This window comes from Xenopus laevis, chromosome 8L (assembly GCF_017654675.1).
Source record: "Xenopus laevis strain J_2021 chromosome 8L, Xenopus_laevis_v10.1, whole genome shotgun sequence".
NCBI classification, from domain to species: Eukaryota; Metazoa; Chordata; class Amphibia; order Anura; family Pipidae; genus Xenopus; species Xenopus laevis.
In genome coordinates, this window is record NC_054385.1 from 71762450 (window position 1) to 71789346 (window position 26897).

The following is a 26897-nucleotide window of genomic DNA, read 5'->3' on the forward strand; positions in this document are numbered from 1 at the left end:
TGCTCCCTCCCCCTCCCTGTACCTCTCACCCCTCCCTTCTCTCCTCCTCTCCGTATCAGCACCACAGACCCACAAGCATCCGAGTGACGCACGAAAGAAAGAGACACAGATACAATTAACAGGAGCAGCATCAGGACCACATCCACCTGCCAGCAAGAATCAGGACCAAGGACAGCAGCAGCCTGCACAGAGCCTTGGGTGAGTCTGGGATGAAGCCAAAAAATAAGAGCGAAATCGCAGCAGGAGAGACACTCCATTCTACACCATAACAATATGGTTCTGTTTCTAGGTTCCGCCATTGGTTTATCTGTTGGTTTTAGATTTCTTGTATTCAATATTTATTCTAATACATACAAATATTTATATAGGTCGGCACATCAATATATAGACCGACCGGTCTATTATATTATAGGGGTCGATTAAAGAGCATTACACACGACACATAAAAATAGACACTGATTGTTACTTTGGGGGAGGCAGAGCCTTTATACCATCAGATATCATACCATCAGATGGAACTGGACACATAAACAGGCAGATCAGACCACTTGTAGGCTGATGGGTTGATCTACAACAATTGTACCTGCCCAGGGAAACAGAAAGACTCACAAACAAAGCTGGCACACAGAACCAGGCCTTTGATTAGGTAACCACATCAGTGTATCATGGATTAACAGATTGTCTTATACACATGGGCATGGGAGAGAGCAGAGAGCAAGTAATGGTCAGTTACAAGTGGCAGTTACAAGGGTGCATAGTTCAGACAGGTACACAATGTGGACGCTTGACTAAAGACAATAATGGGTACAGACAGACAGGAGCAGGATTCAGCTACAGAGAGAAACCATTTAGAGAAATAGCAAAAGAAAACAATAATTTATCCAGGCTGCAATCAAACATTTGTGCACAGTTCCTAATTAAATTTCTAATATGAAATTCTGTTTTCTTTCAAGATATATGTGAGATGAGTGGTTTGTGTGAAGATGTGCAGGGCAAGTAAAAATAAAAAAATGTGTATATATGTAGAATCATATTGAAATTAAAAGGCGTTGGAGTGTTCTTGATTTGTGTAGAGTTTTTCTTGTTTTCTTTGTACATTTTTAACATGTGTAAAAAAATGCTTTGTGTGTGTTTTCTTGGCCATGTATATTTGGCTACATGTGCCTTGTAAGGTTTTGGGTGTATATTGTAGGTAATGCTGCTTTGTAGGTTTATATGCAATTCACATGGTAAAGCTTCCATTTTGGTGCTTCATAATCTCCCTTATTTTTGTGCTGTCAAATTTTTCTCTCCCTTATTCCTATCTGCTGTTTTCCTGACCATCTTTCTCTCTCCCACTCATTGCCCCTTCTTCACGTCTGTTCATTATTTCATTCCCACTGTCAGTATGCCCCCTTTAGGTCTAAATGTAACTCCGTCACTGTTTTGTCTCCCAAGTCTCCGCTCTATCTTGCCCTGCCATTCACCTGGCTCTGTGCCCGTGCACATGCCCAAATACAGGCAGCTCTCTGTATTCATTCTGCAGCTCTGGAATAGTCTGTGGGCTGTGGTATGAAACAGCCTTTTTTTTTCTGGCAGCAACAGTCGCAGCTGAAATCTTAATATTGTCAGCTGCTGAAATCATTGAATTTCATCCACTGTATTGCTGGGAATTCTGTATTTGATATTTAGTATTTAATAGTGCAGTGTATGTGGATTACATGGTTGATTAATAGGCTGTCCTTATGATTTGCAAATGTCTGGGGCTGATACCACTGTTTTGAACTGTGACTGAATAACAGATCTTAAATACAGGTATGGGATCCCTTATGTGGAAACACATTATCCAGAATGTACATAAATTCAGGAAGACCATCTTCCATGGTACTCACGTATTTCTATTCTCTCTATAATAATAAAACAGTAGCTTTTGGTACTTGGTGGTTACAGTAGCTTTTTTTACTTGATGGTTACTAAGCTACATGGATGCATATAGGAGACAAAACAATCCTGTTGGGTTTATTTAATGTTTAAATATTTGTAGTAACCTTAAGGTAATTACAGAAACATATCTGGCAAACCCCCAGGTCCCATACATCCCGGATACTTGATCCTGTACCTGTATTCCAATTTAATCTTACTCATTGCCTTGTATTGGTACTGTATGATTGATCTCCTGAGTGTTTTACTGAATTGTCTCTACTGAGCTTGTTTTGCTAAGTGATTAATTGTACTGACACTGGTCTGTTCTGGGATTGCACAGCAAATGCCCTGAGTGCCTTGTTGTACTAACTCAAATCTGTGCTTGTATTGTTTATCTAATGCCCTGACTGACTTATTTTCTGGCACTGCTCTGCATTGAGATGGCACAGTTATTGCCCTATTGGGGCTATGTTATAAATGATACTTAGTTTGCTCAGGTGTAGTCACTTCTAGAAATCAAACAGCAGATAGCACTTACTGTTCACATATTTAAAGCAAACATCTTATTGGTTGCCATGGTTTACTGTACCTGGGTAAACTTAGCATCTTAAACTGAGTGCCTTATTGTACCAACTATGGTCTGTACTAGGATTGTCAGCTAATGCCCTGAATGCCTAATTGTACTGTCACTGGCCTTTACTGTTTTGTTATTCTTGTCCTCTTAATTCTGCTCTGTAGATATATGGGTTTGTTTAGCCCCAGCACAATTATGTTCTCCATAGGCTTTTTTGCATGGCATCATCTGTTTAATATAACATAGAGTAGCCCATAGCACTGAAAATGTGAAGTGGCACTGAAATGCTGAATGCACTGGAGTGGCACACTGCAAAAACTGTAGCCTTCACATCTGACAGCATCTGCAGAATATCCCTGGTGAATGACAGGCATATTAATAAACAGCTTTTTTGTTTTTCTTTGACTCTACACACAGGAACAGTTTTTTATGAAAAAAAAGGGACCCTTCTAAAAGGATAAGGAAAAAAAATCAAAATGTACATTGTGGCAGATGATTTTCAAAAATTTTTTATGTGTAGGGGACTGGTAAATTAGTCTCACAGTATTATTTAGCAGACAGTCCCCTAGTGTTATAGACGCCTAACTGGGTCCTAAAATGCAGTTAGGAATGGGGCCTGTTTCCTTATCCTGCTTAAAGCTATGCCCCTTGGTGTTCACCCAGTGCCCAGTAGATGGCACTGTGCTAAAGTATAAAGTCCTGGGCAGCCACAAGCTCAGGGTCCATTTTATGTTAGCCCTGGCCTGAGCAGGCAGGCAGGGCCTCAGTGGAACCTAGACAGGTCAGGTCTAGTAAGGATAGGTTACTCACTTTAAGAGGTCACTCTAGGAGTGACAGATAGTTAGGCTATATAGTCAAACAGCTTGAGGCTCCTCCGAGGAGTTGAGTGGGATTATGATCACAGATACTAATTGCCCAGAAGTAGGGACTAAGTGTACAGACCTAGGGATGTAGAGATTCCCCTCAGGTTCCACTTAGGGAAAAGGATGAAAGCTGGGTGTAACTCCTCACTGCTGTATGAGTTCTCTTCCCTGCGGGGACAGACACTGACCAAAGGTGCTGTGAGTATATGCCTATCCACTGTTGCTGTATGATCCTGCTTGCTCTATATGTACACTCCATTGTGGATGCTCCTGTTCAATAAATATATCCTTTGGTTAAGTTATAAGAACCACTGGCGTCCAATTATTGTACCCTGCACCAAGTTACAGTTATACTACACCCTGCCTCCACACCGTTTGTAAGGTTTTACCCTTGAATAATTTAGGTCTCATCCGGAGGACAGTATTGGGGATGCAGCTCATAGTAGAGAATGGTGCACTCAATTTACTATAGTGCTACATATGTAAACAAGTCTATATTATTTTTTTGCCTACCCAACTGGGGGTTTTGCCACAGGGACCTTCACTTACTGTACATGTCACTTGCATAAGAGTACACTGACCCTTCCCAACAGCAACACGGAATTGTATTAGAGCAGGGTTCCCACTCCCACTGTGGACTTAGCTTGTAAACAAGTAAACTTTCTACTTGGGGAGTCCAAGGAATATATTTTCCAGCACAAACTCCTTTGGTTTGGGGTAATTAGGTATCCACCAATATTATTCTGAAATAAAACTCTCCAAATTGAACAAGGATCTCAACAGGTAGATTTTAGATGTTTTGTCCTCTATAAACCTGTCCTTATGAATCAGAAGAGGCTTTATTATACAATTACTTCAGATCCATTTCTGATATTATAATTCACTTATAGTAATATGATTATTGTTTAAAAGCACAGCATTGCACTCTGTAGCTAAGACACTCTGCAGTATTGTGCAGTTCTCTATCATATTTGGCTGGAAAACTGCTGGATTTTGCTGACTAATTACTGTGACAGATACTAATTACTGTTACATAGATTGTTAAACAAAGTCATGTAACATTTAACTGGTGCTAAAATACTGTATGCAAAGAGAATGCTGTAATGTTGTTTTGTTCTTTTTCATTTTATATATCTATAGGAATATTCCTGACATAGAATCCATGATCCATAAAGCATGGAAATAGGGGAATGTCATCTCCCATTGAGTACATTTTTTGCAAATAGTTATATGTAATAGTTCTGTACATATTATAAAACCATAATCCCTTTTTCCTTTTTTTAAGCGAGAAAAGTCCTAACTATTAAACTTTTTTAGGTTAACATTTTCCCCAGACATTTGAGGGGCATGGAACATTTGTTTTAGGGTGGGCTCATGTGTTGGGCATTAGAGGATCTCTTTTGTCTTTATTCAGGTTCTTTGGACATTTTTCTTTAGAGCATTTGCACTAAGGATGCACCGAATCCAGGAAAGGAAAAGATGCATCCCTAATTTGCACCAACATCTCTAATAAAGACATCCATACTACTTTAATGTACCCGCCCTATTCAAAGTGACCTAAGTGTAAGAGGACTAATGAAGTTTCACTATGCAAAAGCGATGGCTAGCGTAATTCTGCTTTGAAACAGTCTCACTGCCGAAGTAATGCTAGCAAAAAGTCGTCAGCGTTCGGCGTCCAGGTCGCAACTTCGCATTTTAGTGAATTAGCTTAGTGCTATCAAATTTTCGCCTGCCGAAATGGTGCAATGTGTGGCGAAGCGTTCAATGGTGACAATTCGCCCTTTAGTGAACCTGCCCCCTACTAGAAAATCAAATAAACCTTAAATAAACCCAATAGACTAGTTTTGCTTCCAATAAGGATTCATTATTTCTTAGTTTGGATCATGTATAGAGTACTATTTTATTAATTAATGGGAAAAATGCAATCATTTTAAAAAAATTTGGATTATTTGGATTAAATGGATACATTTAGTATTTCGGAGCTTTCTAGATAATAGGTTTTTATAAATGAGCACATTTTATTTTATTTACAATATCCATGTTATACATTTCATTAGTAAGTAAGGAAAACTATACCCCCAAAATTAATACTAAAGCAACAGATAGTTTATATCAAATGGCATATTAAAGAATCTTACTAAACTGGTATATATATTTAAGTAAATATTGTCTTTTACATCTCTTGCCTTGAACCACCATTTCATGATGGTCTGTGTGCTGCCTCAGAGATCACCTGACCAGAAATACTACAACTCTAACTGTAACAGGAATAAGTGTTGAAGCAAAAGGCAGAACTATGTTAATTGGCTCATGTGATCTAACATGTATGGTTTGTTTGTGTGCACCGTGAATCCTAAGATCCCAGGGGGTGGCCTTTATTTTTTAAAATGGCAATTTTCTATTTATGATTACCCAATTATGAAAATGATTTATTTGCATGAAGCAGGGTTTTACATGGGTTACAGGGTTTATATGAATTTTTTTATGCAATTTATTTTTATAGAGACGTACATTGTTCAGGGGTATAGTTTTCCATTACCACTCTTTTATAAATTATGAATGATTGTTAGTGATTGCGTGTAATGTAATTGCATAGCCACCATCCCAAACACCTTGGTCTACTGGAATTGCATGGAAGTTCTACACAGTGCAATACTGTAGTTACAGACTGGCTTTAATGTACTCTTGCAGTACTCCTATGTATAACTAGAGTGGCTTCACAGTACTCTTGCAGTTGTGTATTAATAGGAAATTTTGTTTTAATAGGGAATCATGACCAGAGAGGATCCCCCTGACTCCACCCCAGAGGAGAGCAAACTCCCCCTGGAATTCCAGAGCCCATTACTAGAAAAACGGAGAAGACCTATGGTTCACCCTTCAGCACCTGCTCCTCTGCCTAAGGACTATGGTAATGCAGGAACAACAATGTGAAAGTGCTCCTCAAGCATTAGGTTGGGGGGGGTCATTTACAAATGAAAAATAGAAGCTATTTAGGCACAAATGACATATAAGTGTTGTAGATCAGCTGTATATCACTGTTGCACTGAAGAAGGCAAGGTTTATTAATATTTTGAGTATACATGAAATATACATAGACAATGTACAGATCTGAGTGTACCTGCAATATACATAGACAATGTACCGCTCTGAGTATACATTCAATATACACAGACAATGTATAGATTTAGGAGCATCATTTACCAGGGGAGACATTTATACATTATAGTAAATCAGCTGCACAATCAGCTTTTCCCATTAGTAAATTGCCACATTGTAAGTTAGACTAGACTACCTTACTCTCCCTCAGAGGTCATCCAATAATGGCCTATTGAGTTATATTTTACGGCCTGCCTGTGTATGCATATATTTCTCTAGTTCACATTGCTTGTTCATTCTAGTTCCCAATTTTTATACGAAGGGGATTGGTATGATTCCATTTGATTCCAGTGGAAGTGTGTATGGGCTAAAAAATAGTGCTTGGCGTAGGAATGCTACTGCTGCATGCAATTTCATTACTTCTGGTATGATGTTAAGGATACACAGCTTAGGGTCTTTGGGATATCAGTACCGGTACTATCTGCTAGTTTCATGCGTATAGTTTCCCAGTACTCAACTACTTCAAAGCAATACCATATTGTATGTAGTAGTGTCCCCCTTTGAGTATTACAGCGTTGACACATTGGTAGTCAGTGAACTGTTCCAAGTCCTTGTCCCAACCAGCTTTGCTCTTCATGGGGACACTCCCCAATTTAGTATTATAGTATTATAATAGTATTATACCCATTAGTAATATGTACAACTGGGATAATCTCCCTTTAGTTGTTGTAGACATCACACTCTGTACAATTTTTGCATAACCTATAACTATTTCCTATTTCCTGTGATATTTCACTAAGGTACTGCTAATTGCATTGTATGCAGGGGAGTAACTACAGAGGAAGCAGACCCTGCAGGGGGCCCGTGGGTATAGGGGCCCCATGAGGCACAAATTAATGAGTAATTTCAACATGTATTTGTAAAAAAGAACAACCTCTGGATATGTTGGGGGCCTTAAAATGAATTTGCTGTGGGGCCCAGTAACATCTAGTTACACCACTGATGATACATTAGCAATTGAAAGTTTGGTAAGCCTTTATTGCCTCTCAGGTCTGCAAATGGGATCAAATGATCTCTGGAATACACTTTCTCCAAGGTCAGTAAACCTAAGTTAGACCATTTAGGGGTGGCGTTCTTTTTTGCCAGGTTAAGGAAGAGGTTATTGCCCCTAATCGGGGTACAGGGGTGTAGTAACTGGCCGGCAGATGAGACATGTGTTTTAGTCCAAACCTTATTGCAAAAACTCATAATCTCGTTACCAGTTATGGGCACCAGAGTTTGAAGTAGTTCTGCCTTGTCAGGGATGGCTGCTTTCCACAATTGGTACAGTGGTTGGTCTGCTTGTTCAGTTAGCATTGTGGGAACTGGAGCTAGCTGGGCAGCCAAGTAATATGTTTGCTAAGGCCCCTTTACCCCTTAGTCTCATTAGAGTCGTCATTGTTAACCTAGGTATAACGGTCGGCACCCAACACCAGAACAAACACTAGGCACCCTGGTCTCGGCTCGTGCTTCACCAGTAGTGTGACCGCCTTTGGGCCTTGGGAGGAGCCCTTGGCTTACTTGGATGCCACCTGGACTTAAACGAGAGGTGCAAGATGAGGGTTCTGGATAGGCAGAGGGGCACGACTGTAGAGCAAAGTCTTTGGACAGAAGGTTGTAGTACAAGGCGTTAGGTAATAGAGTAGTCAGATCAGGCTGGGTCGAGGCAGGCAGAAAGTCAGCGTAAACAATTCAGGCTGGGTCTGGGCAGGCAGCATTCGAAGCGAGGTCAGACAGGCAAGGGTCAAAACCGGGAGATCAATCTGAGGGATATTGCAGAAGCGGTAGTCGAAATTCAGGCAATGGATCAGGATACAGAGGTCAGAATCATCAGGAACAGGCAGGGGTCACAACAGGTAGTCAGAATCAAATGCAGAACACACCAAGTTCTTGGACAGCGCACTCTTCGGATCACATCAAGGAATCGCTTGGCCATCAAATCATTGGTAAAAAAACGTAATTTTATTTAAATATTAAACATCTTAACAAACTGTTAAACCCTGCGCCATGAGGTCTGACGCGTTTCGTGTCACTGCACTTCATCAGAGACCTCACTTCCTACTGGCAAATCCCTCTTTTAACCCCACTTAACCCCTCCCATTCATTTTCATGATTAACCCTTTAACAACATCTCTTTCTCTCTTTCGTATCTCTTTCAATACGAAAATCCAAAGTTCCATGTCTCAAAATACTTTCCATAATTTCATTCAAATCCCTTATGTTAAAGTACTACCGTTCAAATTGATATTATTGTAGATACATTACATCCAAAAAAGGTTACAATATTAAATGCCAGAACGGACACAATTACTTGTTAAAAAGAATCAATTCATTTCCTTAGGTTTCAAAACTTTATACACGTAGAGATTCCATACAGTACACCTCATGCTCAAATTTTATATTTAGAAAAAGGAACTGATGTCAGAGACAGAGTTCAGGCCTCTAGGTTGTCTCGTGCACAGTTTACGTTTTTTTACCAATGATTTGATGACCAACGATTCCTTGATGTGATCCGAAGAGTGCGCTGTCCAAGAACTTGGTGTGTGCAGTATTTCGTTTCCCTTAGCGACGGACTCAGGGCGGCTGTACCTGGGTCACAACGAAGTCCGGGTAAGACAATATACCTTCATATATTTTGGAAGCTGAATCCGGTGATTTTACTAGGGGTCTGGGGCCTTGTGCACCCGGACCAACAGAGTTGAAGGGTGAGCCTAAAACCGGCACTAAGCGTAATTAAATAAATTAATTAATAACAAATGAAGTCAAAGTTTACCGCAGGACTCGTAGGAAAACTTTTTTGAATCCCAACAGCAATGCTGAAAATTCTTTTTTGTGACATAGAATCAAATACAGAATCAGAATAGCAACAGGTAAAGGCACCAGGAACAACCTATAGCGGGCAATGAGAAACTGTACAATGGCCCTTTAAATTTTCAAATTTGCGCACCATTGCGCGCTGACGCCATCACGCCAGCGCGCATGCGCCAATAAAAACACCAGAGGCGCGCGCACCCTAACAGTTCGGCGCAGGAAGAAGAGAACGCGGCGGGCGTCCCCGCCGAGGGGCCGGCAGGTGTCCCTGCCATCCCCCCATTAGACCACCAGGGTAAGCCGTCACACTAGGTCTACTTTTGCCCCATATACAATTCATGAAAGTAGCCTCTAATTGTGTGAAAAAGGGTACCTTCTAGCCACACAGGTGCTTGCCAAAGGGCATAGAGGATTTTTTTTCGTATGAAGCATATATAGGTGGTCGAATAGCTGGACTTCATCAATGAGTAGATGCAGCTGCGATCCAATGGGATTTTCAACCCTGCCCGATAGATATCTGGCCGACTTTTGACCAGATATCGATCGGGAAAGCCCTGCATGTACTTGGCAAACAGTTCCTACTTCTTGCTCTGATTCCAGCAATTTCGCTTCCATTTGGGATTGTGTAGCCTTAGATTGTCATTTAAAGGCAATGATCTCTGCATTAAGGGTACCTCTCTGATAAGCTTTAAAGGCATCCCACGTAATGAGCGGGTTTGCTTTCAACAAAATCTGTTGTTGTCTGATCAAGCTGACATTGATTATCTAATAGATGTAACCAGACAGGGTAAAGCGACAAGCATGGTGGTTGCAACAGGGCCGCCATCAGGGGCACAGGGGGTACAGTTGTACCGGGCCTAAAGGGTGGCCTGGCTGTGCTTGAAAGTTACTGCGCCGCCGAAGACCCAAAGCAGCAACGAAGACCTGAAGCTGTACCCAAAAGACCAGAAGCCGCGACAAAAAGACCCGAAGCCACGAAAAGACCCAAAGTTAAAGTCCTGAAGCGCAAAAAGACCCAAAGCTATGAAAGGAGCCGAAGGAAACAGAAGAAGCCGCTGGTGCAATGTTTTTTTACTTATAGGGGGTGCCCTGGCCACCAATTATTTTTTTAAACTTGTAGGGGGCCCTGACCACCAATGTTTTTGTAAAACCTTTTATGGTGGGCCCTGGGACCACTGTTTTTTTTTTAATTTATAGGGGGGGGGCCCTATGTACCAATTGTTTATTTAAACTTATAGGAAGGCTCTGACCACCAATGATTTTTTTTTACTTGTAGGGGGCCCTGACCACCAATGTTTTTTAAAAACTTTTATGCGGGACCCTGGCCGCAATTTTTTTTTTAATTATAAGGCCACCACTGTTTTTTCTAACTTTTGTGCAAGTGGGTTTACTGTTTTTAGCGCTGGTGTCTGTGTGGACTTTTTACTTTGGTGTGGTGTGGGCAGGATCTGGGGTGGGCTTGGGTTGCAAATCTGGGGGTGGGTGGGGACCAGAGGACCCAGAAAAGTTTGCTGTACGGGGCCCCGTGATTTCAGATGCCCTGGTTTGCATGGCCCTAAAAAACAAATCTTGATTTCTAATGGCGAATGGTCTGAGACTCTCCTTGCTCTATATTGGATATTACTTATTCGGGGGCTTGTTCTATGGTTCATTAAAACCATGTCCAGCCTTGATAAAGTTAGGTGTGAAGCTGAGAAGCAGAAATATGGTCGGTTTTTTTTTATTGAGGGATTTAAATGTGCCAGTGATCTATAACCAGGTTCATGACTGTATTGAAGTATTGGATAAAGGCCTCACCCTGGTCTCCAACTCACCGTTGTGCTCACACAGCTTTTGCATGTCCTGACTGATAATGGACAAATCAGTTTTGATCTCCTCCATCCTGGTGTTTATAAGGCTAGTACCAGACACTCTGTGGATCCATTATTGTGTCAGTACAGTGTTGTACAATCAGGATTTTGAGCCTGGATAATGGAGCATTCAGGGAGTGTGTCTACTCTTGTCGGCTGCTAGCCACACCAATCCAACTACATATATTTAGTTACAAATTACCATGTGAACTAAATAGGCAATACATTTCATTTATAAATCACCCCCATTTTTTATTGGATAGCCCACATTATTATAACTAAGTGCACTGTATAAATTACAGGGATTAAGAAATGTTGACCATAAAGCTTGAAACTGATATCTACTGTATGCCACTAACCACATCACTGACTTTATTAAGAACATGCTGTTGTACACAGCAACATGCTTATGAAACACAAAGAAGCTATACTGGCCATTTATTGATCTCTATAATCGTGTGGTTAAAACTCTCGCTTTTTGTACTTTTTCATCTGTTTTTCAGCTTTTACATTTTTTGACCCCAATGACCCTGCTTGCCAAGAGATTCTGTTTGATCCACAGACCAGTGTACCAGAACTTTTTGCCATTATACGACAGTGGGTTCCTCAAGTTCAACACAAAATCGATATAATTGGCAGTGAGGTGAGTGGCCAAGAATCACAGTTACTAGTTGAGTGAGACTTTGAGTGAGTGAGCCCGATATCTATGGTGCAGTTATACAAATACTTCTAATTGCAGACAGGCTCATACTTGCAATCTTTATATTCAGGCAAATGCCAGAGGGAAAGCAGTAGAATGTCATAGAGGCACTTTTTATTTGGCTTTTTTGTGCTTGTTTTGGTTCTTATTGTACTTGCAATGCCAGGCCAGATTGGGATTCTCAGCCAAGGCATAATTGCAGGATGCCCTCAACTAAATATTCCAAATGTATATCTACATCCCAATATTTCTTAACATTTCTCTGCTGTGTGAAGTTTTTGATAAAGAGTGGAAAGAAATGGGGAGAAAGCACAAAGGAAGTTGAAAAGCTTTTTTTGATATAAAAAGAGAAAATTATTTTTAGAAGGCCGGGAGTACACCTGTTGGTATAAACCAATATGAAAGATGCAGTGGAAAATTGTTTAAGATATGGAAAATAAAAGCTCTGAATGCTCTCATATTTACATTAAATAGATATAGGCCCCAGCTATTATATTGATTGCAAAAGTTATAATATATCTTTAAATCAATGTAATCAATATAAATCAATGGGCATGTAATCTAATGTTTAGAAGGAAAGTCCATAGGAATGAACAATTGAAGCCTCCTGGAAAACATCTGAAATAGAGGTTAAAAATGAAAAAAAGTATAGAGAAATGTAGTATTGATAAAATGTGGATAAAAACATTAGCTCATTTAAAGGGATCCTGTCATCGGAAAACATGTTTTTTTTTCAAAACGCATCAGTTAATAGTGCATCAGAAAAGCTGTATTTTTTGGAGGATTGGGGTGGAAAACTGTCCCATGGCGTTGGAAACAAGTTAAATACAGAGCCTGGTAAGTGTAGGAATAGTAAGGAAACCAGTGTGCATTTCACTAGCATTCATTATTTGGAATATGATAAAGTGGAATGTGTAGCCTATCCTCTATAGAGAGCATTAACCCAAGTAAGTATGCCAGTATGCGATTAAAGGAGAGAAAGCAGCTCACCAAGGATATAGATCAGGGGTAGACAACCTGCAGCTCTGGAGCCTCATGTGGCTCTTCATCCTGTTTTCTGCAGCTCAGTCTGACTTCTTATCAGTCACATTAAACAGATAAGAACACTAGCATTTAATAGGACTATTCAGTGTTTAATATTTTTTAAAGTAGGCCTATGCATACACACTGCACTTCTGTTTGTTGTATTCTGTTGTTGTAACAGTTAAAATTAAAAAAAGTTTAAAACTTTTAAAAGTTTATAAGCTGTGTTGTATGTTTTGCGGCTCCAGACTATTTTTTTTAAGTGGAAGAGGGGGCAAAATGTCTCTTTTGATAGTAAAGGTTGCTGACCCCTGATATAGATGGATCCTCTTGGTAGGGAAGTTGTAAGTATTCACAGGACATTTTGCCAGATATTGGTAGGATAAATATAAATACAGTTCATGCAAATCATGTATTATTCCATGGTTTCTTTCCTAGATCCTAAAGAGAGGCTGTCACGTGAACGACAGGGATGGATTGACAGATATGACCTTATTACATTATGCCTGCAAAGCTGGAGCACATGGAGTGGGTAATGTATCAGTGTTGGTTGTACACTGCACTCCATTTTCAAACTACTCTGTGTTATTTATAGATCAAGCCTAAATCACACAAAACACACAGTGGTGTCTGATCTGCCTTTATTGTAGTCTGGCCTGAGTCCATGAAGTAAGTCAAATTGATGGGCTGCTCCTAGCATACACTACCATGAACCTCTCTTAACTATGTCCCTGGTTCATTGTTGTCCATAGGATGCAGTTACATAAAGACTGTTGCAGATAGAGATTATGTTTAAATCAAAAAGTGCACCTCATCTTTCTGCGTCTAAATGAAAGTTAGGTAATCTTCTTCCCTCCAGATATTGTTGTTGTTACAACCCCTTACACTCCTGCCATGGAAGTGAGTTGCAATTAAAGGGGGTTTCTTGCTTACTGAAAGAAACTGTATTCTAAGCACCTTTCTGATTACATTCATTAACATGTTCAATTAATTTTGAAGTTATTTGTTAAAGGGGAGGCTGACCCTAGCAACCAGCTAGCTGCTGAATTTTAAACTGTAGAGCTGCTGAACAAAAAGCTAACTATTAAAAGACCCACAACAAATACAATTGAAAAACAATTCCAGTTCGATGCTACATTATTTTAGGAGTAGTGCAAAGAAAAGACACTTGCAAAGAAATATTGATTTACATTACATTTACAAATAATGTTGAAACCATTAAAAATGTAATTTGGAAAGCTTAGAATTACATTTTCTTTTATTGTGCTAAAAAGCTGTTTTTGAATGGGCATCCTCTTTAACTAACATCAGAAGGGTTCAGGTTGTCCACCCCTGATGATATCCGGCAAGGGGAGGCATAAAAAATTATATGAATGGTACTTCAGATGAAGAACACTGACAAATGGTAAACTGAGCACTGACCTCTGTATATTTTGCAAACAAACACGGTGTCATATCTGCGAATACTGGTATGGGACCTGTTATCCAGAATGCTCGGGACCTTGGGTCTTCCGGATAATGGATCTTTCCATAATTTGGATCTTCATACCTTCAGTCTACTAGAAACTCCTTTAAACATGAAATAAACCCAATAGGCTGGTTTTGCTTCCAATAAGGATTAATTACATCTTAGTTTGGCTCAAGTACAAGATACTGTTTTATTTTTACAGAGAAAATGGAAATCATTTCTAAAAAGATTTGGATAAAATGGAGTCTACGTGAGATGGCCATTCCGTAATTCGGAGCTTTCCGGATAACATGTTTCTGGATAAGGGATCCTATACCTGTAGTATGACTTATCTTGGCCCCTACATATATAATAATACATATTAATATTTGACTAACAAAGTAATTCATAGTAACCCATAGCAGTTGACAGTTGAGTTTGATAGGTCAAACTAAGCAAGTTATACCAGTTTTCTGAATTGCTGCTATGTATTCCTGCACATTTGCACTTTACACCTGTGTTTGTAAAAGTCAATCAATCAATATTCCTTACAATAAGCCCTATTAAGTAGACAACTGGGAACAGCATTCACGCTCTAATTCCAAATTTTAAAGGAATACCCCTTTATACCCTCCTTCCCCCTGAGCAATACTCAGTTTTTTTAATTTCTGTACCGCTTATGCTCTCAGCTTGAACTGGCACAGTATTCACACCAGTTATCAGGATCCCAATAATCTGTGCTACATCTTATCTCACTGTACTGTCTTCCATGTGAGAATTGATCATCCTTGGACTTTAAGGGGCAGATTTATCAAGGGTCGAATTTCGAGGAGATGGGATTTTCTATAAACTTCCCTCAACTCGAAATTCAAATAAAAAAAGACCAACCGAAATGTATAAAAAAATCTAATTTTTCAACTTCGAGTGAATAGGCTGTATTCGATCGTTCAAACTGAATACGGATCATATTCGATCAAATTCGATTCGAAGTATTTTCAAAAAAAAAAAACTTTGATTTTTCAAAGTCCACCAAATTACTTCACATAGGTTCTAGAAGGTCCCCTATAGGCTAAAATAGTAATTTGGCAAGTTTTAGATGGCGAATAGTCAAAGTTGAATTTTTAAAGAGACAGTTCATGATAAATTTCAATAAATGATAAATTTTCAAATTCGAATCGAATTTGGACTATTTCCTAGTCGAAGTACACTAAAATTAGCTCGAAATTCGAATTTAAAAATTCAATTCAACCCTTGACAAATCTGCCCCTAATATATGGTGGCCACTTGGGTTAATTTATAGTTAAACTTGTGTGATGGTTTCAATTTCCTGGACATAAGTACATGCATCCATGTTTTCCCATACATCACATACACTAAAAACTTTATGAGGCAGAGATCTCTGACCAAAGTACTTTAAATAAATCAGTCAATTAATTTCATCCTTCCTCGAACAGTTAAGCAGTCTTTGCACTATATAATTTAAATTATGATTTCCATAGGTGATCCTGCAGCTGCTGTTAGACTGACCAATCAGCTTCTTCTGCTGGGAGCAGACATTACCCTGCGCAGTCGCTGGACCAATATGAATGCTCTGCATTATGCTGCTTATTTTGATGTTCCAGAACTTCTTCGCACTCTCTTGAAAGCATCAAAGCCCAAAGGTGGGGAATACAACCAGTAAAGTAAGATAAAGGAATCTGTTTGTGAAGAGGAAAGTTTAAAGTGAAACAGAGAAAGCATTTGAAGACAGGGCATTCGAAGACAGGGCAGGCAGTGTTTAATGCACCATGAAGCAATTTGTTATATGGAAGATCTATATGGTGTAAATAGTGTTATAAGTTATAAGGATGGGTTAATATAGAGCACTGTATTGCCACTAGTAGTTATAAAGGGCTTTGTATTAACCAAGGGAATGAGTTATATGGATCAATAAGGGAATCTGTAGGAATAAAGAGTATTTGGAGAGTTTCTACTTATGTCCATGGTGACCTTATATTTTGTGTCCTTTGTCAGTGCTGAATTCCACCTGTAGTGATTTTAACCATGGGACTGCTCTGCATATTGCTGCCTCCAATCTCTGTCTCGGAGCTGTGAAATGTCTGCTTGAACATGGGGCAAATCCTTCTGTCAGAGTAAGTAAAACTCATCTAAAATATGCACTAAAGGGAAAATAATGAGAATAAATAGGTTATATCAATCTGCAGGCCTAATTTACCAAAAAAAACCATCACAGTTTGCCACTGTTTATCCTACAATTCCAATGTAATTGTGCTTGCTGAAATTCAGTGTAGAAATTCAGCAGCTGCACTTGAATCATTATGGGCATCATAATCCTCTCATTCCACAAAACTTTGCTAATAAATGTATATTCAGAATGACCTGAGGCTTTCCTAATAAGGGATCTTTTAATAATCTGGATCACCATACCATGTCTGCTAAAAAAAAAATCATGTAAACATTACAGAATCCCAACAGGATTGTTATTAAAATGGAATATTAGAAATGACCATCCCATAATTTCGAGCTTTGGATAATGGGTTTATGGCAAAGGGATCACATACCTGTACTTTACGTATGGCATTATTATTTTTGACATAATTATTCTGTAAATATCAGAAATATACAATGTTTTCTCAAAACCTAGCCATAAATTATGTCATGAAGCATATGTATTCAACTTTGTCCATCCCAAAGGAAAAAATGCATATGCTCGTTTTAATCTGACAATTATCATTTAATTTTTTTCCCTGCAGAATAGCAAGAGCCAAGTACCAGCTGATGTAGTTCCTGACCCTATGGATATGGGCCTGGACAAGGCAGAGTCTGCTATGATTGCCAAGGAGCTGAAACAGCTGCTGTTGGATGCTGTGCCCTTAACCTGTAACCTGCCCAAGGTTACATTACCAAACTATGATAACATCCCTGGCAACCTAATGTTGGCATCCCTGGGACTGAAATTGGGTGACAGAATACTGTTGGATGCAGAAACGGTAGTGTACAGGACCTTTACATATGATTTTTTTCTGCTGTCTGTAGCCTATAGTAGCTATGCATTGTTATTCTCTCTTGGTATTGGGTCATGATGATCAGAAGAGATAAAAGTTGGATAAAAGTATCCACTAACCACATTGTTTGTTTACCATTAGGCTGGCACCCTTCGTTTCTGTGGAACCACCGAATTTGCCAGTGGACAGTGGGTTGGAGTGGAGCTGGATGAACCAGAGGGCAAAAATGATGGTAGAGTAGGGGGAATCCGCTATTTCATTTGCTCCCCTAAACAGGGTAAGTAGTCCCCATACCATCTTTTCTTGCTAGTGTGCCAATACAAAACAAGGGACCTATAAGAATTAGTATTTCCTGCAGGTGGCTGTATGGTCAGGGCCGCACATACCGTGTGATACAAATACTACAGCAAATTAATAGATAAATAGATCCTTTGCTTGCAACTGGTACTGTTTACAAAAGACTCTATACTTTGCATGGAACCCATGCAGTGTAAAAAAATATACTTATACATAACATATGCATGTGTAACATATACATAAGGTGCTTGCTTATATTGATCGATTTTATTTTTCCCCTTTACTTTACAAAACTATTAAGTATTTGGAAAATATACATAAAAAATTCCTAAAGCGAGGATCACGTGTACCACTGACTGCTATACTATAGTTATGCCATATACTGTATAGTTCATCTCGATTTGTTACTTACACTGTCACAGGCTCTGAAATTCTTTGACCATATGTGATCTTCAAACTCTTTAGATCAAGGATTATACCCTTGGCTGAGTAGGGTACATGTGTAGAAATATTAGACTTTCTAAAATTGTGTAGTTACGTTTTATATAAGAGATGATGCAAATATTGAGAAACCAGCTGCCTGTATTTATACTACAGTATGTAATATTACAACTCAGAACTTTGTTAACTGTAACGCTAGGTCCTCCTACCACTTGGACTCAAGTCGTTTAATGTATCTATTATTTTCAGGCATTTTTGCTCCTGTGTCCAAGATCAGCAAAGCCCCTGATCAACAACCATCCTCAGTTACCTCCACTCCGAGGACTCCCCGTATGGACTTCTCTCGAGTCACTGGGAAAGGAAGAAAGGAAAAGAAAGGTAACATTACACATTACTTATCCACAGGAGTAGTCCCAGGATTATCTGTCATAGCATGAGATTACATTTTTTCTATATTGCTAACATAATGGCAACAAAACAGCTAATTAATGTATGAAAGGTCTTGTGATAGCGCAGCGCAGTACATCCTCAATAATCATGTTCTTTTTGCCCATATTCTGCCTGGAACTCCTCAGGTAACATGAGAATATGGCCAATAATGCATTTAGGAGCAAATTATCAACCCTAGAGAGGCGCGGCACAGAATCGATAATGCAAGCAGCTAGATTACTGATACAGCTTTGTATTTCTCACCAGCTACAACCAAGAAATCAATGAGTGTGGGGAGCCTGGACAAAGAGGGCCTGAAGATCGACATTGGGGACCAGGTGCTTGTGGCTGGTCAGAAACAGGGAACTGTGCGATTTTATGGAAAAACTGATTTTGCCCCTGGTAAGTTTTTATTTAACTAGTTCTGTCTTGGAACTGAGGAGGAAGTACTCATTCACATTTGTTCACAGGATCTGTACAGTATTAGAGTAAAATAAAGGTATATACTTATGTATTAACCATTATATATACAGTACATAGAGTACTGACATGATTACACAACAATTTACAGAGTTGCTCATAATTCACATAATTTCCTGCCCCACTGGAGCTTAAGGGTGATGTCAGACAGGGTGTTTTGGCAGGAAATCGACATCCCCCGTGAACTTCAAAGCTCCCGAAATACCATTCAATTGTGGTGAATGGGAACCGCCGGTGGTAAACTATTTGAATAGCTTAATTGTGGTAAAATGCACTGCATTTTCCTGTGATAAATGTGTTGAAATGTTTTACCTCAGGCAATTTCCATTTGTAGACAATTGAAAAGTATTTTGGGAGTTTTGTAGCCTGTAGACAGGGGAGATTTCCCACGGGCACCAAGCACCTTGTGTGATTTCACCCTATACACTAAGGTCCCTATCACATTCATCCAACAAACACAGGATCAAATTCATAAAGAGCCAGTCAATCTGCCTGTAAAGTCTTAAGTGTGGCAGGAGAACCCAGTACTTTCATTACCTACAGAGAATTGTATTTGTTGGGCAGCAAGTAAAGCTTGTCTTTTGAGTACAGCATCATGTTGCTTATAAATTGTATGCTAGGAAATGCAACAAACCACTGATATTGTTGAAAAAGAAATATAAATTAATCATGCTTAGAAGGTACTTTCATTCAGTATCAATAATAATAATATAGTAATCTCCTTACACATGCACTCTCTCTGAGCAAGGCAAGAAGCCACTAACAAATGCAAAATTACTGCTCAATACAAAGAAATGTTACACATACAAAGTATGAGGTTGAGTACAAGACAGTAAGGGTCACACACACACACACACAAGCAGAGTGGTGCATAGTAAAAAAGCGTTATGTACATATTAATATACCAAGATTTTATCATTCATTTTATGAGTTCTCCTTTCTTTCAGGGTACTGGTTTGGCATTGAATTGGAGAAACCCACTGGAAAACATGATGGCTCGGTTTTTGGTGTTCGGTATTATACTTGCTCCCCAAAACACGGAGTATTTGCTCCCCCATCCCGGGTACAAAGGTGAGCTTTGAGTGTAATCTACTCTTATTTCTGTTCCTGTTCTGGAAGACTAAAAGTGGCCATCCATGGGTCAATTTGAGTCTGGCAAATTATTTCCCAGTGTATAAGGCCCACGGACTTGCCCTGACTGATATATGAATGAAAACTGGCCTGGTTGCAGCAGCACACTGATTTGATCTGCGGCAGACTGGCCTCCATAAACTCAAATGGATTATGGGACAGAATGTGGGTGTCCTAATCAGCCCCAGATATGCTCATTTGGAGACCTTGCCAAACACTTGGCCATACACCCTAAAATTAACTTCTAAAATGAAGAACAGAATGATATTTTATCTAAGTGCATTTGTGATTGGATTTAATTTTTTATTCTTTGTGGTTTTTAAATTATTTAGCTTTTTTGATTGGCTCAAGCCTTTGTTCTCTAGCTTGAAATTTCAGCAGCTATTGCCCTAGCAACCAGTCAGTGATCTGAATGAGACACTGGGATATGAATAGTAAAATGGGGTAACAATAAAAATAAATTTGTAGCCTCAAAGAACAATATTTTTTGGCTGGTGGGGTCAGTGGCACCCATCTAAAAGCTGGAAAGGCAGAATTAGACAGCAGATTATTAATAAACTATAAAAAAAATTGAAGACCAATTTAAAATGTTGATAAAAAATTGTCCTTTATATAACAGACTAAACTTTATCCTAAAGCTGAACTACCTCTTTAAGGCTAATGGCACATGGGGCATTTTGACCACTGCTCCCCCTTTCCCTTTGTCCACCATGGACAAAATGCCTATGAAACATCTAAGTACAATGAGGAATATGGTACATTGTTAGGAAATATTGATCTGCATAATATTATGGGTTGGCAAGTCTACCAGCTGCCTGATCATCCCAAGGCTTTCTTCTAGCTGTTTGCTCTGGAGTTCAGTGGACACTCCATATACTCTTTCTGTAACTGATGTTCATTTTCTTACATTTTATGCATATTTCTGTAGTTTGTTTTAATTTATTCTATGCACTGCATATATTGGATATTTTTAGCCCCCTTTTTTCAGATAGTACATTATAGGGGATATTAATGGAAACATTTATATGATATATTTCGTAAATATTTCCAATTCTAGGATGGGTGGTCCCAAAGAACCCCAGACAGACAACAATGGTATGAAGAAGGTGCATCAAGTTACTAGTAGGTACACAGTTGTCAGCTCTTTTGATGCTTGTATGTTTGCTATTTATTTTGTGATGACTGTCAACGAAGGGGAGATCTTTCATGTTGTATTATAGTACCACCAGTCTAAGCCCACTAATATTACTTACTGGCCTATAAGTACATACAGAATCAGCCAAAAAAATTAGGGATGCACCGAATCCACTATTTTGGATTCAGCTGAATCCTTTGCGAAAGATTCGGCTGAGTACCGAATCCTAATTTGCATTTGCAAATTAGAATTCGGATTGGGTTCGGCCGGGCAGAAGGATTTGTCCGACTCCTGCTAAAAAAGGCTGAATCCTGGCCGAATCATGGATTCGGTGCATCCGTAAAAAAAATCCAGATGACCCATAAGTGTTTTTGTACAGCAAGTATTCAGTGTGTTCCATGTGGCACACCTGCACAAACATCACCTAAAATGTGAACAACCGTGATTTCAGGTGAAAGTGGCACAAAGATATTATTCTCACATAAGTTATCAATGTCTGTAATAAATAGTGATATTTGTGATCAGTAACAGTTACTACAGAGAGATTTTGCAGATGGAGTAGCCTGGATTTTGACTTTTAACTCATCAGGTTCATTCAACAAACCATTTATTGTAATGGGAAAAAGAGTGGTGCAGTAAGTGTCAGAAAACAAAATAAATTCTTCTCCATCTAAAGCTGGTATAACATTAACCACAGTGGCATACTAACTGATAAATATCAATGCCAGCCTTTCTAAACTTATTTTCATAATTTCCAGCAAGCTTTTCTTTTGAGAGTCAATCCCCCATATGTAATAAATGGCACTAAGTTTGCCCAGGAGCAGTAACCCATAGCAACCAATACAATGTTTTATTTTAAACAGGTGACCAGTAAATTCTACCTGCTGATTGGTTGCTAAAGGTTAAGGGCTCACGGGCAAACTTAGTGGCTTTTATTGCATAACCCCCATAAGATTTTATTTTCTGCAAAAATGGGCACTAAATGAAATCATTGAAATCAGTGCTGTCTGGATACAGTGATATTGCATTCACAGTGGGTGGTAGGAAGGTGGTACTAGGGCATCCCCTTGAATGCCCAGTACAAGGAGTAGACCATTGCCCCAGGCACTAGTCTTCTAGGACAATGGTAAATGTCAGTGATAAATTAAGCCCTATGTTTTATTATTTGCTTTAATCTGGAATGCTTATGGGATTTGTTACAGTCATCCAGACATAATCAGATATGTTACTGCAACAAATCGCCTCTTCTTCGTGCAACTTTGGAAAACGAAGTGCTCCGAGGGCCATCCCGCCGGCAATTTAGATTCCAGCCGGCGGGAAGGCAGTTCAGAGATTAGTCGCCCGAAGAAGAGGCGATGTCTCGCCGGGAGACTAATCTCGCCAAATCTCCACGTGTGGCTTTGCCCTAAAAGGTCTATTTGTTATCTATTGTTCTTTGTAATGTGTATTTCTAATAAAAAGAAAATGATGCATAATATGGCAGATGGTACATTCTGATCGCTTCAGTCCTCTCAGGGATATCTGTGGTGGTCACAATGCACTTCTCCATTTGCAGACACTCCTGCTGCTGGCAGAGATTGCTCAGGAACAGAATGAGCAGCATATACAAGTGATGTGATCCTCCCCTTGACATGTTTACAATAGGCATGTTCCCAAACAAACATGAAGCAGCTGCAGTTGGAAAGGGTCTTTTAAGTAGTGTGACTCTTCCTGAGAGAAAGCTCTAAGCATACTATAACTTATATACAGTAGATAACATGGATAAAAAAAGAGAAATAAAAAATAATGTACTGTATTGTATTGCCTCTTATTGAATATATACAGTATGGTGTGTTAAAACAAGGGATTTGTTAACTATGCATGCAAGATAATGCCCTTTTGGGGCAGTTGAATGCAGTAATTTAAAAGGTTTGTGATGGGAAACAGTATTTGAAGCAGAAGTGTAAACACATATTTTTGTTATAGCACCATCTTTAGAAATAACATTAACGTACTGTAGGTTGTTTTTCTATATAGCCCGATGTTTGTTAAATATTAATTTAAGCACATTTGCCTAAATTGTATAATCTTCTCTCAAGTGACACAGCCAAAGCGTAACTTCACAACAGTGCGGACTCCAAAAGAAATTGCTTCAGAAAACTCCATCTCCAGGTAACAGACAACTCTGCTGTCAATAACCACAATATACACACTTAGCATTTAACATGCACACTAAACTCTCTGGCTTTTACCTGTGAGAGCAGCACTGGATTTCCCATAGACTAATATCTCTGCCTCTTCCCATCTCATGTACACAGCTATGTCTCACTCTTTCCCTGTCTCTATAACATACACCGATACCTCTCAAGCTGCCCTTCAATCTATAACAATACACAGCTATCTTTCTATAGTTACCTATGTTCCTCTCCCTGTTACTCTGCTTTCTTGCTATAACAAAGGTCCCTAAGCTTTTGTACTGGGTGGGTACCCTTAGGTGGTCTAGAAGCTGTAAATGGGGAGAACATCTGGTGGTGAGAATCTTTTTAAATTTATTTCGGTCCCTCAAGGTAACCTTCCTTAGGACAGGTTTTTTTTCTGTTGAGGGACCAAAATGTTTATTATTATTGTTATTATAATAATAATGTTTAATACAATTTTTTTATCACCATTTCTTAAGTTCCATGGGTACTCCATTTTTTTGATCATTCATTTCAGGTACTGACACCTCACATGGCATTTTGTACTTACTGCAGAAGTTTTTTTTTTGCCTTGAGGATGGCAATTTGGTAGAAAGGTTTGTATTTTCAGAGCTACAATAGCCCACAAATTATAGCCCGACTCCTCAGAAAGCCTGGAAGTTGAGGTGCTCCCACAGGCAACAATCAGCAGCATCTCCATTCCATTGCTCTAATAATACAGCAATATTGGCTAAATACCATTGGGTCTTGGAGATGGCACTTTAGCAGTAGTTATGTAATGCCATTTGAGATGTCAGTATCACTTTTAACACAAACAGTAAATAAATCCACCAGAAACACTATCAAGAACAGATAAACTGATTGCAGATTAAAAAAATGAATAGAAATGTATAACTGATGGTATTGCAAACTTTCTCACAGGTTGCTGTTCTGTTGCTGGTTTCCATGGCTCCTCCGTGCTGAGATGCAGTCTTAAAAATCTGTGTTCTTTTGTCACCTGTATGTTGGGTCACACAATGATGGGTCCTTCTTTCTATGTATGCTGTCCTCTGGACCCCCCCTCCCCAGTGCCTTCTCCACATCTTCCAGCTTGTCACCACTGATTTCTGCACCCACTGGAAGAAGGTGACAGGGGAGACTATCACCCTGCGCAAGATTGTGCAAGAATGTGTGTGAATGGATCTGAGCTCTCTCTGTTCCCAACACCAGTTATGCCACTAAATATTTCAAATTGGCTGAATAAATTGCCTTACTCCCAATGCTAAATTGCTGAGCTTTACTTTAAGTGAACCCTCACTCTATACTGCAATATAAAGCAATATTGAGAATAACTGATAGCTCCCAATAGATATTCTGTAGTTGGGCAAAGAAAAAGCTCTTGACATTGCATGTGATGTTTCGCATTTCTTGTGCGCTGCCGCGTGGGGAAGGTTTTCTTCAGGTGAGCTGTCTTACATTATCAAAGTTTTACTTTTTAGTGTGGAGCAGTCTCATTCTCAGATGGACAGTTCATTATAGAGTTCCAAGCCAATTTGGAGAAACCGCACACCTCACAAAACCGAAGCAGCGTGTCCTGGTGCTCGGTGGTAGGGGAATCGGCAACCACCCAACCAAGGTACGTAGAAGGATCACCGGCACACAGGAATTTAGTTAGCAGGGCAAGCCCTTGCAATTTAATTAATGCAGTGCAACGTTTCGGGGCACGCCCCTTTGTCAATCATGCTTGACAAAGGGGAGTGCTCCGAAACGTTGCACTGCATTAATAAAATTGCAAGGGCTTGCCCTGCTAACTAAATTCCTGTGTGCCGGTGATCCTTCTACAGTTCATTATAGAGGGCAATTCCAGCAATTCCTTTTACGGGGAAACATCCCTAATTTAGTTTACATCCCACCAAATCAAAAATGTATGGATTTGTTTAAAGGGACAATTTCTACCAAAGTTAGCATTGCTGAAATAAATTTCTGGTGGGGTGTTTATCACTTGTGATGCCCTAAAAATGATAGTATATTTTTTGACTGCTGCCAATGTCCATCTTTTTTTATGCATTAGAATTCTTGCCTGAAAGATATTGTTATTTGGGTACTGGTATTTTTTTCATAGGGAAAGACCTTTACTCTTTATAAAATTCAGCAAATTTGCTGACCTGGATTAAAGAGAGTAGAACAGTGCACAATTATGGCTGCATCCAGAACAGAAAACTGTTTAGTTTTTGTAGTTTAGGGCCTCATGATGGAGCTTCTAACCCACATCTTCCTAACTTGAGCTTTAAATTAAGAGTCCAAGTGAATCCATCCAGGCAAGGCTTGCATGGGTGAGTTTTTGGGGGACGAAATCACTCCAAATGAGATCAGATGCTGTCTCTAGAGAAAGGTATACAAGCATCATCAGGAAGGCTCATTTGTTTGAGATAGATCTTCTGTGATAAATCATCAAAGCCTTCCTAACTGCTGCATCTGTCAGGCAAGAATTATAAAACAGTAGATTTCACTTACCAGGTATACATAAAGGCATTCCTACTAATTATTCATTTAGCTTTTATCCAAGAGTGAGAGTAAACTGTTTTTCATATGGGAACAGAACATACTGAACTAAATGCATAGACCATTTACAATATCTTAGCTGAATATTCCTGTGGTGTATCAGTCTAGTAACCCTGTTAAGCAGGTACTGTCTTATTTCTGCTATACTCTGAAAGCTACTTGTTTTCTACACAACAAAATATTTAATAACCCCCCAAAGTGAGATTATTATACTAATTGTAACTTGAAACATGATGTCAGTAAAGTAACTTAATTTCCATAAATAATTTCATGGCTTTAGCAAAAGTTGGAGCTTACTTGTACCACAGATTTTACTGCACAAAATAGTAAGTCCTATCACATATTAGAATCTACAGGGTCCAATCACCTCTTAACTGGCCGCAGGATAGATGAAGTGAATGTTTAGCCACTTGCTTCCTCTAGTACCTATGTACCTTCCTTATAATAAGCCTGAAAGTATAGAAGAGCTGATCTGTTTTGGACCAGATCCATAGGACCACTCTTCTACTGAGCTGTATTGTATCTACTTTTTTCACTAAGCCACATCACAGAGAGCTGGTGCGTGTTATTGACAGTGAAGGTTCTTCTATAAATGTGCTGAAGAATAGGGTATTTAGTGATTTACAAGGTTGACTGGAAATTACTGTATATTTGTTCCATGGTATTGATATTTTTAGCCCTAGAATAATGGTCCACTGTTACATACAAATATGAAAATGATTTTAACCATATGTTAATTCACCTACCCAGATTTGCATTCTGACCTTCATGTTGCATCGCTGTAAGACTGTAAGAAGATATGTAAATCTATATGTCTGTAAACAGACTGCAGCTTTATCTGCCTTTAGCTTATCTAGTCCAGAGACTTTTCTGCAACGTTATAGGCATCTGGTATCTTTAAATTTAGCAGATTATTATTGAGAACAATCCCTTATAAATCAGCTTCCTACAACCTT

The 26897-nt window shown here is 39.2% G+C and overlaps 1 protein-coding gene across 2 annotated transcripts; it reads left to right on the forward strand.

Moving 5' to 3' along the window:
- Nucleotides 1-25058, forward strand: clip3.L (CAP-Gly domain containing linker protein 3 L homeolog). Of its 2 annotated transcripts, none has more exons than XR_005963405.1 (14): nucleotides 1-198; nucleotides 6106-6247; nucleotides 11639-11778; nucleotides 13297-13390; nucleotides 15805-15966; nucleotides 16319-16437; nucleotides 17059-17295; nucleotides 17452-17587; nucleotides 18298-18426; nucleotides 18745-18879; nucleotides 19905-20028; nucleotides 21146-21214; nucleotides 23302-23374; nucleotides 24322-25058. XR_005963405.1 is itself a non-coding variant. In XM_018230291.2 (14 exons), exons 2-14 carry the CDS (start codon nucleotides 6112-6114, stop codon nucleotides 24374-24376), a joined length of 1605 nt encoding a protein of 534 aa, XP_018085780.1. In that variant the 5' UTR covers nucleotides 4-198; nucleotides 6106-6111; the 3' UTR covers nucleotides 24377-25058. The 2 variants fall into 2 exon arrangements, 1 of the variants encoding a protein (XP_018085780.1); XM_018230291.2 differs by having other exon boundaries at nucleotides 4-198; nucleotides 21146-21210.
- The last annotated feature ends 1839 nt before the right edge of the window (nucleotides 25059-26897 follow it).